The sequence below is a fragment of the Haliotis rubra genome, unplaced genomic scaffold, assembly GCF_003918875.1.
Source record: "Haliotis rubra isolate DU_JTF1 unplaced genomic scaffold, ASM391887v1 Scf247, whole genome shotgun sequence".
Classification (NCBI taxonomy): domain Eukaryota; kingdom Metazoa; phylum Mollusca; class Gastropoda; order Lepetellida; family Haliotidae; genus Haliotis; species Haliotis rubra.
In genome coordinates, this window is record NW_025766525.1 from 181748 (window position 1) to 205606 (window position 23859).

Here is a 23859-nt window from a genome sequence, read left to right on the forward strand (position 1 = left end):
TGAAGCACGGGGAAGGTGGTGTCTAGGTGGTGTATGTGAACATCCCTAGTGAGGGGCCGTAGTGGACGATGAAGCACGGGGAAGGTGGTGTCTAGGTGGTGTGAACATGTGAACACCCCGATGAAGCACGGTGAGGGGTCTAGGTGGTGTAGTGAACAGAGTGTAGGGGACGGGGAAGGTGGTGTCTAGGTGTGGTGTATGTGAACACCCCTGGTGAGGGGGTATGTGTAGTGAGGGGACGAGTGAAGGGGGAAGGTGGTGTCTAGGTGGTGTATGTGAACACCCCTAGTGAGGGGCCGTAGTGGACGATGAAGCACGGGGAAGGTGGTGTCTAGGTGGTGTATGTGAACATCCCTAGTGAGGGGCCGTAGTGGACGATGAAGCACGTAGTAGGGGAAGGTGGTGTCTAGGTGGTGTATGTGAACACCCCCTGTGAGGGGCCGTAGTGGACGATGAAGCACGGAAGTATGCAGGCGGTGTCAAAGATTATTAGCTCCTTTCCGTCTGGTGAGGTGTGAGAATCATATCCTGGCTTAAGAGCTGCGCCATTCATGAGGGCCGTGCAGTGGAACACCTGAAGATAGGAAGCAAATCCTCATAGATCTTTCATAAGCAGACAATCAGGTGGGTATTATTGCCACTACTTTTGGCAATCTACCAAACACGATACTGTACCCAAAATGCCGTCCTTTGTACTGCAATAACCCCCAAAATACTGCAACTGCATATTCCAGCGTAAAATATATGATGAAATGTGATGAAAACCTTCGTGAAGACGAAGAAAACATAGTCCACGTAGTATAGAAAACAAGCATAGTATATGGGAAAAGCGTCTAAGTCTAAATCGACAGATGAACGGAACATGGACGAAACACTGACAACATTAATTGTGTCAAGGTGAGCAAACCAAACACATGATTGTTTAAAACACATAGTATCAGTTTGGATAAATATTATGTTGATCAAGATTGATCGTGAAAACTCCAGGACATTGATAAGTAAGATGACAGAGTCACGACCCACCTCTCCAAGGATGACTTGAGACAGAAGGATTTTCTGAGCTCCAGCGATGTAGCCCATGGAATACTCGGGATATTCGCTGAAGTACACTCCGCTCCCGTAATAGCCGGTGTCAGTCTTTGCAACAAACCCAGGGTCACCTACGCGGGTGGAGTGAGATGTTAGTGTTTGGTGTATTATAGACTATTGAAACACAACAATAACACGTATCAATTAACCTTGTCAACTCCAGAAATGTCATTCTGTAACAGTATTAACTTCCGGTCCTGTTCTGGGGATTTGCCATCAGGACACAAGTGTACATGAATAGATGGAAGGATGGATGGATGGATGGATAGATGGATGGAGAAGCATGAAAATGATTTACAACCTATAAACTAAATAATGGCATTATTTATTGTCCAAAAGAGACATAAATAACATTGCCAATATATTATTCACGAACAGAATTTTTATCAGATATAGTACTTTGTCCTACATTTGAAACCGGTGATTCCAGAGGTATAAATGACAACTGGGAAGAGCCATTAATAGCAGATTTCGAAACAGAAGTGGCAAGTGTATATATACTCCAGATTCAATCACCAAGACTCCTCTCCAAGACTCCACTCCATGTTTTACAGTATGCCTCCGGATACAGATAAAGCGATATTCAGTCTCAGTAGTGAGTTACTGGCGTGAGATAGTCAAGAGATATTCAGAATCGGTAGTGCAATACTGACCTGGTTTCTTAAAGCCACCTTCACATATCTTCTCAATGTATGCCACGTTTGTCCCGTGGAAAGCTAACACCGGCTCCGCCTTGTCTGGGCCTCGTTTTGCTTTCATGGCCACCTGAGCCGCCCTGTAACATGGATTTGTATCAGATTTAATGAAACGGAAGCGGAAGAGATTCACAATACATGACTAAACCTGACAACCTGTGTCGTTAATGCGAGTGATAGGTTAGACCAAAGTGTCATCACTGATTTGTAGTAATCAATTCACAGATTTCCCACAGCTGTTGATCACTTTACGATAGACAGAATGTTATTCTCTTGTACCGACAGTTTTTATTTCACCTAAATTTCTTGATGAGAGCCGGGTTGACCACGTAGTCCACCTTCGTCACGCAGTACCTGGAAGAAATGGACATATATAACACATCAGATATAATCTCCTGCCAACCTTCCGATAATTATTTGATTCTGCATACAACCTCCATCTTCTCCGGCTCTTTATACATGTTGTTACGCATATTTACGTGGTGGCGCGTGGTCCTGTGCTTAAAGCTCAGGTCACAAATCGGTGAAGTTAAGCAGTGTCGAGCTCGGAGAGTCCTTGGATGGGTGACCGTGTTTGGCAGCTTATACGTCATTTCAAAGAGTGCAACTGAGTATTGTGTACTCACGTTGACCCCGAGGTGCCCAGAAGTCTGTAGAACTGAGACTCCGCTGTCCGGAAGTGAAGATCCTCGGCGTTACCTTTGAAGGCACGTTTTGGTGTCAAGGGGAAGTATACTGTCTTGGTTCCAGCCAGGGCCTCCTTCTCCCCCTTCACCATCTTGGACAGACCACCACGTATTGCCTGCAACCATACATGGTATACGTACAGTACTATCACAGACCACCACGTATTGCCTGCAACCATACATGGTATAGGTACAGTACTATCACAGACCACCACGTATTGCCTGCAACCATACATGGTATACGTACAGTACTATCACAGACCACCACGTATTGCCTGCAACCATACATGGTATACGTACAGTACTATCACAGACCCCTACGTATTGCCTGCAACCATACATGGTATACGTACAGTACTATCACAGACCCCTACGTATTGCCTGCAACCATACATGGTATACGTTTACCCTACGTATTGCCTGCAACCATACATGGTATACGTACAGGACTATCACAGATACCCCTACGTATTGCCTGCAACCATACATGGTATACGTACAGTACTATCACATACCCCTACGTATTGCCTGCAACCATACATGGTATACGTACAGGACTATCACAGACCCCTACGTATTGCCTGCAACCATACATGGTATACGTACAATACTATCACAGACCACTACGTATTGCCTGCAACCAATCATAATGTGTGTCCTCATCAATCACGTATATCTTAGACAAAATAGACATAATTGTTACCACATTCTTTTCTACCGACCCGTGAAGGTCCGGGTTAGAATGAACCTTAAGTAACCCATGCTTGTCGTAAGAGGCGACTAACGGTATCGGGTGGTCAGGCTTGCTGGCTTGGTTGACACATGTCATTGGTTCCCAATTGCGCAAATCGATGCTCATGCTGTTGATCACTGGATTGCCTGGTCCAGACTCGATTATTTACAGACTGCCGCCATATAGCTGGAATATTGCTGAGTGCGGCGTAAAACTAAACTCACTCACTCACTCTTTACTACCAAAGGATAGCATGTCGTTTGATATTATCAAAGCCTGATTCTGAGACAAATCCTCAATTAGTAAGTAAACCATGTTTCAATAACACAATTCCGTTTTGTTAAAATATATCTTATATATGGAAAATTGGGCAACAGCTTAGCTTAGTGGTTAAAATGTTCGCTCTTCATACCCTAGGCCCGAGTTCGATTCCCAACGTGGCTTGCACAAAGTGTACTTAAAAATCACTCATTCACATGGACCAGTGCCAGCATAGTATTGATTTACAGTTATGGAAAAGCCTAATGAATTGGTTGTGGCCCTGTGTGTCTGTGTTTGGAGACGCTGAAGTCTCAGTCGCTTGTACAAGCATATCAGATATATAGACACTGCCGCGGTCATTGCACTCAGCAGCACCGGTAGCATCTACCAGCTATCCATACTTCACTTAACGACTTACTTTCTCAGTTCTTTCAATCTTTATCGGTTTTCCACCTGTCTTGGGCAATTCTGTCATCTTCTGAAAATCAACAGAATAGGCTCTTCCTCTGGCGTCTTTTATTTCCAGTTTCTTTTCCTTAGCTTTATATGCCTTCTCTAAACAGCAGTTGAGGCCCATAGTGAAAGGCCTCGGTTTGCCGTCCACCACATACATCCACTCCACCAGATTCGCCACCAACTTCGCCTCCTCCTTCATGTGGGCGTTCGTAGCCTCGTTCTGAAATAATTCCAAGATCTTCTCATGGACCTGCCCCACGTTCCTGACCCTGCCTGTGATCTCTAGTGCAGACCCCCTGCGGACGATGACGACATCGTGCTCCCCGGCGACACCCTCCAACCGGGACATCTGCAACAACAGAAGTAAATTATCAACCACTTCGAATTCAGGCTACTCCGGAGGTCGGATAAAACCAATAGTAAAGGCCTTCTCTTTGCTGTGAATACCCGGTGAAGGATATAGCCCACGATATACAACCCTTATAGTGTGGATAAGACAGACAGTTGATATAGCCCACGATATACAACCCTTATAGTGTGGATAAGACAGACAGTTGATATAACCCACGATATACAACCCTTATAGTGTGGATAAGACAGACAGTTGATATAACCCACAATATGCAACCCTTATAGTGTGGATAAGACAGAAAGTTGATATAACCCACCATATACAACCCCCTTATAGTGTGGATAAGACAGACAGTTGATATAACCCACGATATACAACCCTTATATAGTGAATAAGACAGACAGTTGATATAGCCCACGATATACAACCCTTATAGTGTGGATAAGATATAACCCACGATATACAACCCCTTATAGTGTGGATAAGACAGAAAGTTGATATAACCCACGATATACAACCCTTATAGTGTGGATAAGACAGACAGTTGATATAACCCACCCCGATATACAACCCTTATAGTGTGGATAAGACAGACAGTTGATATAACCCACGATATACAAACCCTTATAGTGTGGATAAGACAGACAGTTGATATAACCCACCATATACAACCCTTATAGTGTGGATAAGACAGACAGTTGATATAACCCAGAAAGTTGATATAACGATATACAACCCTTATAGTGTGGATAAGACAGACAGTTGATATAACCCACCATATACAACCCCTTATAGTGTGATTAAGACCAGTTGATATAGCCCAATATATACAACCCTTATGTGGATAAGACAGAAAGTTGATATACAAAAAGTTGATATAACCCACCATATACAACACCCACGATATACAACCCTTATAGTGTGGATAAGACAGACAGTTGATATAACCCACGATATACAACCCTTATAGTGTGGATAAGACAGACAGTTGATATAACCCACGATATACAACCCTTATAGTGTGGATAAGACAGACAGTTGATATAACCCACGATATACAACCCTTATAGTGTGGATAAGACAGACAGTTGATATAACCCACGATATACAACCCTTATAGTGTGGATAAGACAGACAGTTGATATAACCCACGATATACAACCCTTATAGTGTGGATAAGACAGACAGTTGATATAACCCACGATATACAACCCTTATAGTGTGGATAAGACAGACAGTTGATATAACCCACGATATACAACAACCCTTATAGTGTGGATAAGACAGACAGTTGATATAGCCCACGATATACAACCCTTATAGTGTGGATAAGACAGACAGTTGATATAACCCACGATATACAACCCTTATAGTGTGGATAAGACAGACAGTTGATATAACCCACCTTATAGTGTGGATATACAACCCTTATAGTGTGGATAAGACAGACAGTTGATATAACCCACAATATACAACCCTTATAGTGTGGATAAGACAGACAGTTGATATAACCCACGATATACAACCCTTATAGTGTGGATAAGACAGACAGTTGATATAACCCACCATATACAACCCTTATAGTGTGGATAAGACAGACAGTTGATATAACCCACGATATACAACCCTTATAGTGTGGATAAGACAGACAGTTGATATAACCCACGATATACAACCTTTATAGTGTGGATAAGACAGACAGTTGATATAACCCACGATATACAACCCTTATAGTGTGGATAAGACAGACAGTTGATATAGCCCACGATATACAACCCTTATAGTGTGGATAAGACAGACAGTTGATATAACCCACAATATACAACCCTTATAGTGTGGATAAGACAGACAGTTGATATAACCCACGATATACAACCCTTATAGTGTGGATAAGACAGACAGTTGATATAGCCCACGATATACAACCCTTATAGTGTGGATAAGACAGACAGTTGATATAACCCACGATATACAACCCTTATAGTGTGGATAAGACAGACAGTTGATATATTCACTCCTGATTCCAGGACATCGCATGTCAAGCTGGAGAACTTGACTATCTTAGAAACTGAACTAAAAATTCAATGAAAACTGAACAAGGGAAGCAATATCTTGTATGAGACGCATGGTGCTTAAGACAAGACTGTATGTGCAATCTTTTTCCGAATTAAACAGATGTACTTCTAAACCATCTTTGAAATAATATTTGCTCCAGTCAGCAGTTTACCTCTTCAGTATCCAACTTCTCAATTTTGTTTGCCCATTTGTCACCGATAGTTTTGTGTTGAAACTCGTCTGCACACAGTTCCTTAAGCCGATCTCTAGCTGCGGTGATGTTCGTCCAGGAGTCAGAGTAGATACGTAAAACAACCTTGTCGTCTGCTCTCACTCTGTGAGAGGCACCATGGTGGCGCGTGCCTGGTCTGTTGTCTGCACTATCTGCAATAAGACAAGACGTGAAGACTTTACTGTAAATCAACATCTGTTGTGTTCAAGGCCAACATGGCAAGTAGTGGTTCTGTTACATGGCTGAGACTATCTATGATGCAAGATGTATATACGGTGAGTTGATATTTTACCTCTCTCCTTGTGCCCGTGCCGTCTGCTTGGCGCGTCTCTCCCCGACTGCTTCCCGGCAAACACAGCCCTGTATGTGTTGACCATGCTCGACTGGAAGATGACTACCCGGATACTCTGGAGGGCCGGCTGACTGTGTGTGTCTGCGAACTTCTTCACGGCATACAGCAGCGACGACGCCATCTTGAACGGGGCTATCTTCTGACCTCCTGTTACAGAACCAAAATATATACCCAGCTGCATCACACCTCTGTAGGATGGACAAGAGACAACCATTCAGTCGCTCGAGTTTGTACTGTAACATTTAGAAGTTCAAAGGTTCTGCGTGTTGATGCCACTTTAAATAATATTTCAGTTTATGTCACAGTGGGTTTACCTGTACCAAGAGCCGGCATGGACAGTGACGTCATTCCCTCTCCCTCAGCCTTCTTCAGACACTCCAGAAGGGTGGAGCCCCACCCCCATGCCGACGTTTGGACCTTCAAGTGAAGGACATTGTTACAGTGCAGCTTGTACCCCTGGGTCAGGACAAGGCCTGTCGAGGATAGCTCGTCCGCTGTAAATAAAATCCTGGTTACAGTTTCGTTGGTTGAAACAAGTTCATATCAGCTGCTGTTTTCAGGTAAACTTGCCAGTGGGTTAGGAAGTGAGCACTTCCCCAAACAAAACAGGAAACCAACTGCTTCCCAAATTCCAAGAGTTTGTAGCCTCTGAACAAGCAGCAGGAGAGTTAGGAAGACATGGGAGGGAGTTATTATAACTGTTTCCTCAATTCCACTATTGAAGCTATACTTAGCAGAAAGAGTATCAAATTCTCTATAATGAAACATGAATATTTTCTGTTGGTATTTCTAAACATACTGCAACCATATTATTTTGTATTAAGTTTTGTATAAAGAAGCAAGATAGTTCTTCTTTCACGCATTTCGAAGTGGCTTTTCTCTTTTCTCATCAACGACGGGCGGTTCTTATGAATGACGGATAATACGCTTGAGACCAGGTGAACTTCAGTATCTATGACGTTAACTGTCTTGTTTGTCTTACTTTTGGAGGTGCACTCGTCCTGAAGTTGGGACCCTGCTGCGGACAACAGAGCCTTGGAAACAGCGCCTGCGACAGAACAACGCATCAGAGGTATTAATACCAAAAGATTTAGATACTTCATCGATACGAAATGTGACAAAAAACACTGGCAACATACGAAACTGTGTAATAACACAGTCAACGTTACAACCTAGGAACTGTATAATATCACACTGTCAACGTTACAACGTGGGATCTGTATAATATCACACTGTCAACGTTACAACGTGGGATCTGTATAATATCACACTGTCAACGTTACAACCTAGGAACTGTATAATATCACACTGTCAACGTTACAACGTAGGAACTGTATAATATCACACTGTCAACGTTACAACGAAGGATCTGTATAATATCACACTGTCAACGTTACAACGTAGGAACTGTATAATATCACACTGTCAACGTTACAACCTAGGAACTGTATAATATCACACTGTCAACGTTACAACGTATAATATCACACTGTCAAGCGTTACAACCTAGGATCTGTATAATATCACACTGTCAACGTTACAACCTAGGAACTGTATAATATCACACTGTCAACGTTACAACGTGGGAACTGTATAATATCACACTGTCAACGTTACAACCTAGGAACTGTATAATATCACACTGTCAACGTTACAACCTAGGAACTGTATAATATCACACTGTCAACGTTACAACCTAGGAACTGTATAATATCACACTGTCAGCGTTCAACGTATAATATCTACAACCTAGGAACTGTATAATATCACACTGTCAACGTTACAAGCATGAAGGAACTGTATAATATCACACTGTCAACGTTACAACCTAGGAACTGTATAATATCACGCTGTCAACGTTACAACCTAGGAACTGTATAATATCACACTGTCAACGTTACAACGTAGGAACTGTATAATATCACACTGTCAACGTTACAACGTGGGATCTGTATAATATCACACTGTCAACGTTACAACCTAGGAACTGTATAATATCACACTGTCAACGTTACAACCTAGGAACTGTATAATATCACACTGTCAACGTTACAACGAAGGAACTGTATAATATCACGCTGTCAACGTTACAACCTAGGAACTGTATAATATCACACTGTCAACGTTACAACCTAGGAACTGTATAATATCACACTGTCAACGTTACAACGTAGGAACTGTATAATATCACACTGTCAACGTTACAACGTGGGATCTGTATAATATCACACTGTCAACGTTACAACGTAGGAACTGTATAATATCACACTGTCAACGTTACAACGTGGGATCTGTATAATATCACACTGTCAACGTTACAACGTAGGAACTGTATAATATCACACTGTCAACGTTACAACGTAGGAACTGTATAATATCACACTGTCAACGTTACAACGTGGGATCTGTATAATATCACACTGTCAACGTTACAACGTGGGATCTGTATAATATCACACTGTCAACGTTACAACACCGTCAACGGAACTGTATAATGTCACACTGTCAACGTTATAAGCGCGGGATCTGTATAATATCACACTGTCAACGTTACAACCTAGGAACTGTATAATATCACACTGTCAACGTTACAACGTGGGAACTGTATAATATCACACTGTCAACGTTACAACGTAGGATCTGTATAATATCACACTGTCAACGTTACAACGTGGGATCTGTATAATATCACACTGTCAACGTTACGCTACAACCTAGGAACTGTATAATATCACACTGTCAACGTTACAACGTGGGATCTGTATAATATCACACTGTCAACGTTACAACGTAGGATCTGTATAATATCACACTGTCAACGTTACAACGTGTAGGATCTGTATAATATCACACTGTCAACGTTACAACGTAGGGATCTGTATAATATCACACTGTCAACGTTACAACGTAGGAACTGTATAATATCACACTGTCAACGTTACAACGTGGGATCTGTATAATATCACACTGTCAACGTTACAACGTAGGATCTGTATAATATCACACTGTCAACGTTACAACGTAGGAACTGTATAATATCACACTGTCAACGTTACAACGTAGGAACTGTATAATATCACACTGTCAACGTTACAACGTAGGAACTGTATAATATCATACTGTCAGAGTTACAACGTAGGAACTGTATAATATCACGCTGTCAACGTTACAATGTAGGAACTGTATAATATCACGCTGTCAACGTTACAACGTAGGAACTGTATAATATCACACTGGCAGCGTTACAACGTAGGAACTGTGTAATATCACGCTGTCAACATTACAACGTAGGAACTGTGTAATATCACGCTGTCAACGTTACAACGTAGGAACTGTGTAATATCACACTGTCAGCGTGGAAACCGTTTGTAATATAACGCTGGCAACAATGGAACTGTGCAATATATCACTGCAAACGAGGAACACCTGCGTAAGATAACATAGTCAATGTGGAAACATTCTGTAATGGAAAACAGTTAACGTGGGAACCCTGTGTGGAGTAATGAGTAACATATTTAATGGGCTTTTCAGTCCTACCATCTCTAGTCAGTTAAGATGATGCCCTGAAACCCGTTGCCTGACTCCAGCAACGACTCGTGGACAATACAGTACATCTGAATCACAATTTAATCCATGAGTTTATTGAACAGGTGGAGGTGGACTGCCACACATTATTGGTACTCACTGGTACTTGGGATGACTAACACCTGCCACACATTATTGGTACTCACTGGTACTTGGGATGACTAACACATGCCACACATTATTGGTACTCACTGGTACTCGGGATGACTAACACATGCCACACATTATTGGTACTCACTGGTACTTGGGATGACTAACACATGCCACACATTATTGGTACTCACTGGTACTTGGGAGGACTAACACATGCCACACATTATTGGTTCTCACTGGTACTTGGGATGACTAACACATGCCACACATTATTGGTACTCACTGGTACTTGGGATGACTAACACACAGCACTAATGTGTAAACAATGAAATGTTTATCACTGACCATGCTTGAGGTCAAATGATTCCCCGCTTGAACTGACGATGCAGTCTGTCTTCTCCTTGGTCAGATCTCCTTGGACGATCTTGATCTCCACAGAACCAAATGTGAAGGTATCTGTTATCAGAAAGGTAGAGGCTACTCACTTTTGCACTAGTGTATGCTACATATGTTATATACTGAGTCAAAAAAGAAACTTCACATTCTTTCTTCAGGGCACTATAAAAGAACAAGAGATGGTAAGATGGTTAAATTGATATTATTTCATTGCTGAGATCTGTGTGATGTACTCGATACACTGACAGTGCCACAATCAGTTCCATTAGGCTACACCGCCGTTCCAAAACATGGGTATACAGAATGTCAAGTCACAAGAATAAAAATGCGAAATTTCTCAGTTCAATATCGTGTATGGCCGCCCCGCGCATTCACCACTGCCAAACACCGTCTCCTCATCGACTGCCTAATGCTCGTGAACACGTGGTTGGGCGATCAGAAGTGGTGCCAGTTTGTTGTAGACGACCTCGCAAGTCATACACAGTACGACGGCTGCATCCCATTGCTCTTGCAACGTCAATAACTGATCTTTCCGGTTGCAACATGCCAACGGCACGTTCACGTTGCACATTTAACAATCATGGCATTTAAAGTACCGTTAGAACTGTGGTTTAAAAGAGTTTTTTCAATTCTTGAGGCCAATGCTTCTTCTTTAAGGGGAGATAAATAAACGTCGAAAGTACGTTTCTCAGCCGAGTAAAGACCCTATGACCTGGGTTCCAGTAATATCAGCATTGACAGTTTTAATGTGCTGACACATCCCGCACACCCGATCGGAAATACTGACTCGCTATAACTTGGGATAATTTCTAGTCATACTTGTTAATCAAACTTGACACAACAGGACTTGTATTTGACATTATTCACCTTGGTGGTATATATACACCTGGAACTTAATTAAGCACCCCGTATTTTCTGGAAGATGAGAAACAAAACTTGCTGTAACTCTCTCACTATTCCAAAGATAGTGGAACCTTAGCCATTGTGAAACATACGATCTATTGGCAAATGAACAACAAGACAATGATTCCAATTCGTGTTGTTTTAATAGCGTAACCAATGTGATTTGGTCACTATTGATTTTTGATGAAAATAGTATGGTCGTAGCATTGTCAATGGCTGACTATTACAAGAAATGATGCACAAGGAATGTCACATGTTAACATCTGATGGGTCTGGCATCAGAATCGGGTGTATCCCCCACGTGCTTGGATGACAGCTTGAATCCTTCTCCTCATGCTACTGGTAAACCTTCTGATACGATCAAGTGTCAATTGCCGCCATTCTTCATGCAAAGCAGCTTCCAGCTGTGCAAGATTCTGGAGAGGGGGTTCTCTCAACCTCACACGGCGTCCAAGAAAGTCCCAGATGTGCTCCAAAGGATTCAAATCGGGGCTCATTGCTGGCCAAGGTAATGTCATGATAGCCTCATTCTGGAGATGTGCGGTCACAGCACGTGAACGATGCGGCCTGGCGTTGTCGTCCATGAATATCGGGTGAGTAGCCAACGGGTGGTTGTCAAAGTGAGGCACGACAACTGGATGGAGAATATCCCTCATGTACTGCTGACCATTACGATTTCCTCGGACAGTCACCATTTGAAGTTTACAGTCGTGTGAAAGACAACCCCAGATCATAACCGAACCTCCACCATAAGGAACATTAGGGTGGATATTCCTGGGCACGTAAGCAGTGTTTTTATGCCTCCACACTCTCATTCGACCATCTGTATCGTGGAGGAGGAACCTGCTCTCATCTGACCAGTGGACCCTCCTCCATGTCCTCAGGTTCCACTGCCGACAGGCCATACACCACTCCAGACGTCGTCTCTTATGGAGATCAGACAGAGCAGGACGTTTGATGACTCTTCTGGACCTCATACCAAGTGCCCTGAGGCGATTTTTGACGGTTCTGGTGGATAATTGTCTGTAGGGTAACCACAGGCGCCTTACCAGACGTGCCAGGCTGCGATCATCACCGGCCGTTGTCTTCCTGGGTTGTCCTGGCCTCTCTCACATCTGTCATCTGATGTTTTCGGACAAGTCGGCTGATGACCGAGTGACTTTAGCCCAGTTGTCGTCCAATAGCTTTGAAGGACATGCCTGTTGCATGCATGCCGACAATTTGCCACCTTAGTGCTTCTTAACTTCTTCTTCTCGCCATTTCAGTATTCATTGATGGAGACAGTTACAAATTTGTCTGCTTTTATACCCATAAATTGCTTGTCAGAGAAACTGAATTTTGGGACAAGTGTGGGTTGTATGCTTCACGTGAACAAGGGATGCGTTGTGGCGAGTGCAAAGGAACTGAAACACCTTTTTAGACTACTAGAGATGTGTTGTAATACAGAGATATCATTCATGTTTAACGATGGTTAACAGTTGCTCTACTATCATGGAATATATCAGGGGGTGCTTAATTAAGTTCCAGGTGTATATATGAAATACCTTGATTATCTCCCTTGGAGTCTTGATGACGTGTCCCGGCATTCCCCCTGTGGTCCGTGGGATTACAATTGTGGACTGATTTTCTGCTTTCTGCCTCAAATGCCTAAAATGTAACAAGGAAAACGGATCTTTGCTTGCAGGTCTTATTTAAAGTGATATTTACCTTCTATAGTTCCACAGCAATAGAAAGGCACATTCCAGTCATGTCAAGGAGACCCGTGAAGATCCGGGGTAGAATAGGTCTTCAGCAACCCATGTGCTTGCCATAACAAGGCGACTATCTTGTCGTAAGAGGCGACTAACGGGATCGGGTGGTCAGTTTCGCTGACTTGGTTGACAAATGTCATCGGTTCCCAATTGCGCAGATCGATGCTCATGCTGTTGATCACTGGATTGTCTGGTCCAGACTCGATTATTTACAGACCGCCGCCATATAGCTGGAATATTGCTGAGTGCGGCGTAAAACTAAACTCACTCACTCACTCACTCATGTCAAGGATGTCGCGTATAATAAAAGGTCTATCGGTAAACAATGTGTTACTATTTAAATACTGGAGCCATCAGCCAGAAAAACAATTACCAACGCTTTAGTGACGTTGTCCAAAGTAAGACAAGCGTTATCAAGGAAATCCACAAATGAATACGTTCGTATCACTACACTTGAGCTATCGTTAGCACACATGGTGTGTTTATTTTGCCATGACTCCAAATGACGGGTTCATGAAATGTCTCCCTGATGGCAAGTCTTACCGCCCTCCACAGCCTCACTGACCTTCTTGACGGGAATGTCTTTGTGGTGTACAATGAAGTAGATTGTCTGGACTGATGTTCCAGGATGCTCCTCCAGGAACTTGGAAGCAACCTTAAACATGAGACTGGCCGAGATGTCTGCAGGGAATCCCAACTTTCCCGTTCCAAGTGCTGGGAAGGCCACAGAGAGGTACCCATGGACATCGGCTTTTTCCAAACACCGCTTCACCAGATTCTGCAAGACCTGTGAATAGGGGATTAACAGAGAAAAATCGATCTCGAATATCGGCTGAAAAAGATTCTACTGGGCTTTTTCAGACATATAGTGGTTATGGTTATAGGAATGGATCGATTACAATAAGAAAGGTGCCAGAACACAGTTCAGTAGCAAACATCTGATGTACTGTTTCAAAGTTGGTGTTAATATACCCTATTTACCAAGTCTGGTGCATCTTTTCCGTTGTTCCACGCCTGGAGGATCCCGTGGTATATCTCCTTACATCGGAGATTCCCGCCTGTTGTCACTGCAACATGTCCAGTTTTCAGGCCCGAGGGATACTTCTCCTTACAGGCAGTCTGTATGGCCTTACCTCCCGCCTCCAGCAGGCATCTGGATACAGCACCCACCGACATGTTGAGATCCTTCCCAGTTGGGTTAACTAGGACGTCAGCCTGGAACCAAGTATACTAGCATCAGACGATAACGAAAATATCCCCATTCATCAGCGGGTTTAAAGCAGTATAAAACATTATTCCAGATATATCACGACTTGTCAGCATGATGTGGGAGCAAAGATGGAGCAGGTCTGATGTTTCCATCTTTGTTTAAAGTCACAAGCATGGCATGGAACTGATAAATCAATAACCCCTTCGTGGGTGTATTGGCAGGAAACGTTGGGTGAATGGATTAAATATTCATGCATTAATCTGTATCTACATCAGTTAAAGGAACAATAAAAATACAAGAAGACTTGGTCACTGACCTTTTGCCTAGACAATTCTCCAACAATTACTTGTATTCTTTCAGGGTGGTCTTCTGCATCTGAAGCGGAAAAAACATATCAATATGTTGAAAACAACAGCGCTTCTGGAAAGGAAGCCACGTTGTCTGTGTTTTAGTGCTTTGTGGCCCAATTGACAGGAGCAAAGTGTAAATAACAATGCATATCTCCACACATCAAACCAAGAAACAGGTACTAGTATTGTAATTATCAGGTATTTGGTATTGTCAAGTGTTCATTGGTCTCTTTTGATTATTGAAATTTCTATTGTTTGCAAACTTTTCAAGAACTAATTTCACTACAAACAGTTTTACAACTAGCACATGTAAGACACTGAAGGGTTAGGAGGGTACGCCTTGCTTTCTATGACTACATGAACCAATATAATGATAGAGAATATCATTCCCATTGTTATCATTCCTCTAACTGTGAACGGTATACCTGATAGGTCGTCCGAGTCGCTACAAAACATGCTCTGTGAGTCCTCTTCATCTCCCTCCGACCCTTCGTCAGTCTCCTTTTGGCCCTCCTCCATCTCCACGTTCTTCTCCCCTTCTTCCTCCCCCCACTCTTCCTCTTCTTTCTTCGTACTCTCCACACGTTTTGATCTTGTTCCATGAAATATACTGTCGGACGTTTTGATAAATTGTCGGACAACACTGGACTTAATGTCACAGAGGATGATTTCTCGAAGGTCAGTGTGTTCCTTGTCCAAATTCTTGTGAAGAGTCTCTAGAATCACCTTTACTGCTTCTGCAAGGGGGTACCCGAGTCCAGTGCTGATTGCAGGCAGTGCCAGGCTGCGCACACGTTTTCTCTTACACTGCCTCAAAATGTTCATCATCGTTTCCTGAAAGATCACGAAGAACGAGGGTTACACAGGTTTTCATAAGTGAAGATCCTTTATCTGACAGTGACAGATGACAGTGTTGAAGGCAGCTTGGCCTCATTACTACGAAAAGTGATTCTGCTTTATCATGACATGCTAGGGTTATGTGAATCCTTTATCATGACATGCTAGGGTTATGTGAATCCTTTATCATCAATTACAATTAAGGAATTATATCTTAGACGTTTTCCACTTTTCTGAAATTCACCAGTATTATTGGTGGGACATGGGTATAATTTAAATCATACTTCATGACAAACACGAGTACTAATAAATTGTCAGATTGCTGCTTATAATCCCAATTATACCTGCAAGGCATCTCTCTCTCCATGTTTCCCTTCCCGCCACTTCGGGGACACTGAGTGAAGTATATACTTGCATGGCAGACGACCAGCACCAGTGCAGACGACCTCTCCAACAGATGGGCGACCTTTCATATTGATCCGCACTGCACTCTCCTCCTGTATGCTCTTACCCCCTGAGAATCACCATCACAACCAAGTCTGAATAATTCAATACTATCTAGCCTGATCAACCACCTTACTTCTATTCTATCCTGAAGTTATCAGTTTGAGAAACGATTTAGGCATATAATAGGTTATATCTTAAAGAATATTTCCTCTATTGAATGACATAGAGACTGGCTCATTTATTTAAAGCTTTATGCTACCCCTTGCGGGTGACATGTTAAACACAAAACAAAGACGATATTGATGTGTACTCACCCTTTGCAACGATGACTTTAGAAAGGCCAGCCGCAAATTTAAGGTCTGTGTTTGCTGTGTAGGCAATAGCATCAACTTTTAAGGTGCATATGTCTCCTTTTACCACTGACACAATGTGATCATGAGGCAGAGTCCAGGACTTAGTGACAGTAGGTATCTTTTGCAGAAGGTCTTTAGGCCGAATAATTGTTTGTGTCTGATGTTCAATGCCAGTAAGTAGTTCTTTCCCTCTACCTTTCAAGAAGAAGTGTTTGATCCCCGGTACCATGAGACTGTGGTCTTTTGATTTTACGGATGAAAGCAGCTTCTCCAGTTCTTTCCTGGTCTTATTTATTCCATCATTTAATCCAGTAATTGTAAATCCACATGCAAAAGAACCATCTCCAAAATTGATGTGCACTTTAAAATCCTGAAGATTTAGCTCCAGTTGTCGAACCTTTTTATGGCAATGGGCTTGCAGGAATCTGGCACATGGCTCTTCAGCCTTTAGAAAATATTCCCTCACAGAGTTGATGTCAAAATATTTATCAATTTCTGAGACAATATCCTGAAAGATGCTTTGATCACCTGCCACCATAACTGCATCATTTACCACACCTATCTGAAGCTGTCCTCGGTTAGATTCCACGAGTTGCTTTTGCTTTTCCCGCCAATCTGCTGATTGTAAGCTGTTAGAGGATGATTTATCCAGAGGAATAATCTCTTCACAAATTATCTTTTTAATGATGGCTTTAGCTCTGCATATGTCATCAGCGTTTGGACAATATAGACTAACCCTGTTAAGGTCCTCCTTCTGCCATGAGCATACCACACCAGAATCCTCCAGTTGCTGGGGTAAGGAAGAAGTATTCAAGATTTCTACAGCTTCTTTTGTCTTGAAAGTGAGGCTGTCGTTTTGAAGTGAATTGAGTTCTTCGTGAATCATTATTTTTACACTCTGAACCTCAGCTTTGGGTCCCTCTATGGTCACTGAATCCTCTCGGACTTTCAAATGAACTTCGACCCTGGGGTGCTTCTTGCTACAACGCAACAAAAAACTGGACCTTTGCAGGTAACGTATCTGGTAATTCTTGATAAGCAGTGTATCACTTTCTTTAGGTCCAGCTGAAACCAACATTTCATTCAGAGATTCCATAGCCTCCTTCACCCTTTCTCTACATCCAACTACATGGAATTGACCGAAACCTCCATATATTCTGACATTCATCATTGCCAGTGTCTTCTGGAAATCTTGTTTCATTTGATCTCCGTCCATTATGTTTTCATCCGGGATTTTCAGTGTTTCAACTGTTAAGTCCATCTCCTCCAGAGAATCTTGAAGTGCTGCATCAGCTCTTTTCATCCACACCTTCTTGTCGATACCTTCCGTCTTTGTTCCGTTATAGGTGGCTTCCAGTATCACACCATTAGGCTGCTGGATGAACCGGATTCCACACTGGTGCCTTTTCAAATCATCCTGAAGCTTTGTCTTCTCTGGCTCAGATTTACTGATGTACCGTGTGATACGTGCATCAACTGATTTAACTAAATATCGCCACTGAGAATGACCTTCAGTTTCTGAGAATGCTACCGTTTCAGCCTGGAGTGTTCCTGAACAATTCCCCTTTTCCTTTTCAGACTCCTTTGGCATGAATTCTGCTATATCTACATGCAAGTTTACTTTCAGTATTTTGTCCTTTAGCTTAAGGGTCTGAGCACACAGTTTCTCAGCCACTGAAACAGAGATTATATAATCAGATAGTGAGGGTGCAAAACACATCATTACACACTTATGGAACTAGGAAAATAAAATGAATGTGAAGCCTTACTGAGCTTAAATATAAAAAGATTTTTGCGGTACTGGCATACTAAGAAATGATACGATATATCATACATCCTGTCCAGTACATAAGGATAGACTAACACCAACCCCCATATTCTTTAAACCACAAGTATGCTGTAGGTTCTCCAGGGGTGAAACGCATTTCTTTCAGAGGTCCTCCTCTTCTCTTGTTTTCGAAGAAAAGGTATACATCGTCCTCGCTTGCATTGTCTGGTAGTCCTGTCACTCTCAAGCATCTAGACTTCATAACTTGCTTGGCCTTTAGCCTGTGTCCTTCTACCATTTTCTTTGAACATGCTTCCTTTACTGTGGCAAAACCTGTCAAGTAGGGACATATCAATACATAGCTTTATATTTGTTTGCAAAGTCCTTGACTTAGTGCACATGAACAATTACAAACGATTTCCGTTTTCCTGAGAAAGCTCTGATATATCTTAAACCGATTCCATTGTGTTGAAATATCAAAATGGAGGTGAGAATGATATAAATGGATCTCCGAAAGGCAGTGGTGACACCAGGTGTATGTGAAAAGCATCTGCATGCCCTGCATTAGCAGTAGAGCTCTAATTGTAGAATCATGAATGTTTTGTCATGAAAAGGCTGAAGGACATCAACACCTTTTAATTAGTTAGAATTAGTAACGATACTTAAATCATAACATTTTAATTACTTGTGAATTTTGAGGTTCCTTTCATGTATCCATGTACATAAGCAAAACACATGCAACACTTTGTACAAATAAACAAAAGAAACTTAAAGAGTAACTTTGGCACAACACAGAACATGAAAACATGTGATAAGTTTTAACAGTTTTTCTTGTGATCACAGACTGTAACAGGCCATAACAAGGCCAAGCCTCTTCCTGTATATGCACCACACTATGTACATACATGGCCTGCTGTGAAAGGTGACGAGAGCAGACTTGCAGGAGTCTCCTCCTCCCCACTGGATGTCCGCCACATCAACTGCAGCTTTGCTCTCGAGGAAGTTCTCCAGTGTATCCCGGGAAGTTCCTGTTGCAATATTCAGGATCAGCATTTTCTTGTCATCTGGGACTTCGTCCTCTGTCTCTGCTGGGCCATCGTCATCAGAGGGACTCCTCTTGCCCTTCGTCTTGCCAGCTGTAGAACCATCAGGTACAAAGCCTGGCGTGTCTGTGTGCATTGTAACAGTCAGGACATGCTCCTTTAATTTGTGGGTTAATTGACAAACCCTCTCTGCCACTGGAAATCATAAAACAATGTATTCTGGTACCCCGCCAAAAATACATAATCTTAACTTTATGTCATTCCTTTACAAATATGTCAGTGCTACATATAAATGGTCACAAACGTGGTCATGTCATTGACCTAGTCATTACCAGAAATGATGCACATGTGATAGACAGAAGTCGTGTACTTGATTTGCAGGTGTCAGATCATATTTGGATTCATATGGATATGTGTTTTTCTAACCTAAACCAAAGTTAGAAGAAAAAGCATGTCGCAATATAAAGGGAATTTCCATGAAAAAAATTAAGGATGACATAAGATCTTCTGAGCTCTTCTCAAATCCACCTACAGATGTCAACGAACTCACTGATTTGTTCAACTCCACACTGTCAGACCTACTGGATATCTAGCATCAACCCAAACTAGTAATGTGGTGAAAAAACATCAGAACCCCTGGTATCCGTGTGAAGTTTATCAGGCCAAAATCAAGAAGTGCAAGGCTGAAAGGCGGTGGCGAAAGATTGGAGATTGACAGACAGATTTTCAGTTCAGTTAAACTTGAAGTGACACAATTTTGAAAAGATCGAAGTCTGATTATTTCAACCAACCCATTGTCTCCCAATTGCAGAATCCAAAAGCGCTTTTCTCTACCATGTCTTCTTTGATGAGTAAATCTGTAGATGTAATCTCTTCCAGATTCTGGAAACGGTGGTGAAACCCCACAAATGTTCATCCAGTATTTTAGCGAAAAGATCTGCAAGATACGTTCTCTTGGTGCGAGTGATCCAAACCCTTTGCCTCACACAGACAGTACTCCAGTAACCATGGAAGTATTCACTCTATTTCACTCCAGTGAAATACTGAAGTTGATCCAAAGTTCAAACCCAACATCCTGTCAGCTTGATCCCATACCTACCAAGTTGTTACTGGAAGTTCTGGACTGTCTCCTACCTGTTATTACAGCTATTGTAAATCTAAGCTTGACTTCAGGACAAGTCCCAAAATGTATGAAAACTGCCGTCATTAAACCGCTGATTAAGAAATCTAATCTTGATCGCAACAAACTGCAAAGTTACCGGCCGGTATCAAATCTGACATTTTTATACAAGATCTTAAAGAAAGCAGTTAAAACAAGATTCCTGGATCACCTTCAGTCTCGGGCCCTGCTTGATATGTATCAGTCGGCTTACAGAAGTGGATTCAGTACAGAGACAGCTCTCAATAAAGTATGAAACGATTTGAGGACCAGTGTGGATGACGGAAATGTTGCGCTTTTGCTCCTGTTAGATTTATCAGCGGCATTTGATACTGTTGACCACACCTTGCTAATAAACCAATTCATTCTGAATATGGTTGAGACGGCGTTGTTTTGGACTGGTTCCGCTCGTATCTGAGAGACAGATACCAGAGAGTTAGCATTGATGCTACATCATCTGACAACAGTCTTTTGACTTGTGGTGTACCCCGAGGTTCCGTACTGGGCCCAGTATTATTTAGGCTTTACAGCAAGCCTGGCTCTCAAGTCATTAGAAACTGTGCCATTAATGATCATTTGTATGCTGATGACACGCAATTGTACAATAGTTTTGCTTTTGATTACCAGTCACACAGGTCAGGACTGAGTGCGATGGAAGACTGTACATCCAAAATTAGCACATGGATGAACGCCAACATGCTGAAGTTAAACAGCGATAAGACAGAGGCTTTGCTCATAGGACCTGACAAAAGGCTGCAAAAGATCAAAGCAACTCATATCACAGTCGACAGTGATGAAATCAACATTTCGACAGATGCTAGAAGCTTCGGTGTGAAGCTAGACTCATCACTCAACATGGACAAGCACATCAATGACCTCGTCAAAAAAATGCTACTTTCACCTCCGAAACATAGGTAACATACGCCACCTTCTCACAGAAGAAACAGCTGCAGCACTTGCACGTTCAATGATCCTAGCCAGGATTGACTATTGTAATAGTCTGCTTGTAGGGGCTCCAGCGCAACAAATCAGAAGGCTGCAAAACATCCAGAACTCAGCGGCTAGAATTGTCACACTGTCAAAAAGTCCTGTCACATCACTACAGTACTCAGGTATCTCCACTGGCTGCCGGTCAAAGAACGGATACATCATAAGATCCTTACCCTCACATATCAGTGTATCAATGATACAGCTCCTGGTTATCTGTGTGATCTAGTAGAAGACTATGTCCCTACAAGAACTCTCCGTTCCAGTGATCAAATGCTACTAAAGGTCCCCAACATCAGGCTCAAGACATTTGGCGGAAGATCATTCGCATATAATGCTGCTGTTGAATGGAACGCTCTCCCATTTGATCTGAAATCAACTCCAACTCTAGCTTGTTTCAAGAAACATCTTAAGACCCACCTGTTCAATAGAAATGGACTGTAAGCACACAAGTGATATCTACGAATACTGTTAGCGCTTTGAGCACACTTTGGTTGGGAGTTTAGCGCAATATAAGAATCCATATTATTAGTAACGATTACAAACAGAATAAACTAGCAGATTGATCATCTTATTATTGTGAACACACCTGTCCTGTCCTTAAATGTTACAACTGCCGCTTTCCTTCCATTTCCCCATTCAACATGCTTCACTTCTTGTCCGGCCTTGGCCTCCAGAAAGTTCTCAAGGGTATCCTGGGAAGTGTTTGGCCCAATATCCAGCACCAGGATCCTGAATCCGTCCTCATGATCTGTGCATTGAGTGAATCCTGGGAGGTCTACATGGATTCTTACATCGAGTATATGATCTCGCAACTTGTGGGGAGCTTTTTCTATTACCTTTTCAGCAGCTGCAAAATGGCACATTCATCGGGATAGAAAGGTATTACAATTGAAAAATAACAGTGTGCGTTAAAGATAACAATGTGCTGTGTGTCTATGTGTACACTATAAGTGGTGATGATTATATTTACTTTTATGCGATGGTTTTCTGACCAATGATCAAATAAATACAACTGAAAATGGAGAGGTGGTGGTATTAAGCCATACTGTTATAAGTAAATCTGTCCGATGAACCCGTGGTTTAAAAAGTGTCACATACTTCCATATTGTGTATAGTGAACCAAGGCAGAGTTTGTTTCCATGCATAGGTCTATCTCATCAGTGGGTCCTCCTCCATACTTCTTGTTCTCAAAGTAGAAACGGACGTTATCTTTTGTGGTGTTTCTGGACAATCCCCCTACTTTCAGACATCTGGACCTGGGAACTGGCTTCACTTCCATGTTACTTCCTTCAATCCTTGTGCTTTTACATGCAGCAGAGATTGTTGGGACGTCTGCGGAACAAAATATCGTAAATATCTTAAATGTTGATCGGCATTCTAGATATTGATGAGTAAATAAGTAAACGTAAAAATCAGAATGAAATGACCTTGCAGAGGTTGTTGTTGGTCGTTAGCAATATCCCAGTTATTGAAAATTACCCATGTGTAATATAGTGCGGCTATATCATGAGCACAACCCTATGCCATTAGATGTCTCCATCTACTGTCTATCCGACCCTGTCCATGTGATACATCCAGGTAAGGCTTCTGGTGTCCCTGCCATGATATTCCTGGAATATTGCTAAAAGCAGCGTAAAACCGAACTCACTCACTCACTCACTCCAGGTGACGCTTACAAGTAGCATATGTTCTTGGGGACCAGTTTCTGTGAAGAAGTCCCCCTAAAACACCAGTGTCAACTAACATTATGTACTTCATAATTTTCAGCAGTTCTTTCCTTGAAAACTGAGGTAATTACCATACCTGGTTGGGCATTAAATGTAACAATGGCCGACTTCTTGTCTTCAGCCCAGTCCAATCTCTCCACTTCAGCTTCAGCCTTTGACTCAAGGAAGTTCTCAAGAGTGTCCTCAGTTGTTCCAGGGCCAATGTTCACAAGCAGGAGTCTGTGCTCGTCAATATGAGAGTCTGTGGCACCATCTGAAGGTGAACATACTGTAATCTACATGTAAGGCATCCCGCTTTTAGCAGATATAGCAGATACAAATTGATATATAGCATGG

General features: G+C 42.2%; 1 protein-coding gene across 1 annotated transcript in view; it reads right to left on the reverse strand.

Annotated features, from left to right (window-relative positions):
* Positions 1–266: 266 nt before the first annotated feature.
* The window catches only part of LOC124279154 (protein mono-ADP-ribosyltransferase PARP14-like), a 28391-nt gene continuing 4798 nt past the window's right edge, over positions 267–23859 (reverse strand). The window contains exons 3-26 of the mRNA XM_046714954.1: positions 23600–23791; positions 22895–23128; positions 22379–22643; positions 21335–21419; positions 19510–19846; positions 18707–18937; positions 16798–18510; positions 16381–16550; positions 15625–16033; positions 15166–15224; positions 14621–14854; positions 14205–14426; positions 13433–13535; positions 10935–11045; positions 7894–7959; positions 7226–7405; positions 6852–7058; positions 6500–6711; positions 3883–4269; positions 2411–2586; positions 2082–2138; positions 1743–1864; positions 1024–1160; positions 267–574 (exon numbers count right to left, since the gene is read on the reverse strand). Coding sequence (XP_046570910.1) covers positions 407–574; positions 1024–1160; positions 1743–1864; positions 2082–2138; positions 2411–2586; positions 3883–4269; positions 6500–6711; positions 6852–7058; positions 7226–7405; positions 7894–7959; positions 10935–11045; positions 13433–13535; positions 14205–14426; positions 14621–14854; positions 15166–15224; positions 15625–16033; positions 16381–16550; positions 16798–18510; positions 18707–18937; positions 19510–19846; positions 21335–21419; positions 22379–22643; positions 22895–23128; positions 23600–23791 — 6077 coding nt within the window. The 3' untranslated portion in view covers positions 267–406. The remainder of the gene's footprint in view (positions 575–1023; positions 1161–1742; positions 1865–2081; positions 2139–2410; positions 2587–3882; positions 4270–6499; positions 6712–6851; positions 7059–7225; positions 7406–7893; positions 7960–10934; positions 11046–13432; positions 13536–14204; positions 14427–14620; positions 14855–15165; positions 15225–15624; positions 16034–16380; positions 16551–16797; positions 18511–18706; positions 18938–19509; positions 19847–21334; positions 21420–22378; positions 22644–22894; positions 23129–23599; positions 23792–23859) is intronic.